This window comes from Plasmopara halstedii (genome assembly GCF_900000015.1).
Source record: "Plasmopara halstedii genome assembly, contig: Scaffold_322, whole genome shotgun sequence".
NCBI classification, from domain to species: domain Eukaryota; phylum Oomycota; class Peronosporomycetes; order Peronosporales; family Peronosporaceae; genus Plasmopara; species Plasmopara halstedii.
Window position 1 is genome coordinate 1,251,114 of NW_020187243.1, and position 594 is coordinate 1,251,707.

At 42.8% G+C, this 594-nt stretch overlaps 1 protein-coding gene across 1 annotated transcript; it reads right to left on the minus strand.

The window, feature by feature from the left end:
• Nucleotides 1-14: 14 nt before the first annotated feature.
• PHALS_08391 (uncharacterized protein) lies at nucleotides 15-282 on the minus strand (the record flags this gene model as incomplete). The annotated part of the gene is made up of 2 exons (XM_024723732.1): nucleotides 15-176; nucleotides 268-282. 2 exons carry the CDS (start codon nucleotides 280-282, stop codon nucleotides 15-17), a joined length of 177 nt encoding a protein of 58 aa, XP_024574679.1.
• Between the last annotated feature and the right edge of the window lie 312 nt (nucleotides 283-594).

Consider the following 594-nt stretch of genomic DNA (forward strand, 5'->3'; position numbering starts at 1 on the left):
GAAACTTTGCAATTTTAACGACGCAAAATAGGCGGTGTAAAAGGGATCTCATCAAGCGGCTTTGTTGGTTGCGTCAATGCGACTGAGCTTAGCAAACAGACGCTCATTTCAAAGGGATAGTGCATCAAGATCTGCTGGGTCCAGCCCAGCATTAAGGCTTTAGTAGCCGATCGAACCTGCAGCGAAGCACATCACAGAATCAATTGCGTATTTTACGCTAATCGTCAGTTCATCGGCATCACACAACATACCAATCGACCAACTCACTCCAGAGTCCTCCATTCTGACACTGCTCAAACAAAATCTCCACTTCAAATCAGGAATATTACATTTTCACAATACGGACATCACATGTCGTCTGTGACGCTTCAGTTTGATTATAGGCTGTACTTTAATCCCAGGCCGACATATACATGTCATGGCTTTTCATTCTTCACAAGCTTAAATATGCATAAAGCTAACGCTACGGAGCGAATTGTTAAACCCTATGCCTTCTTAAATGTCAGCGTATATCCATTCCAATCAAGTCAAATTAATATCTGCACAGATCATGCGTCGTAACATACAGCGACACCACCACAACATCACGTAGAA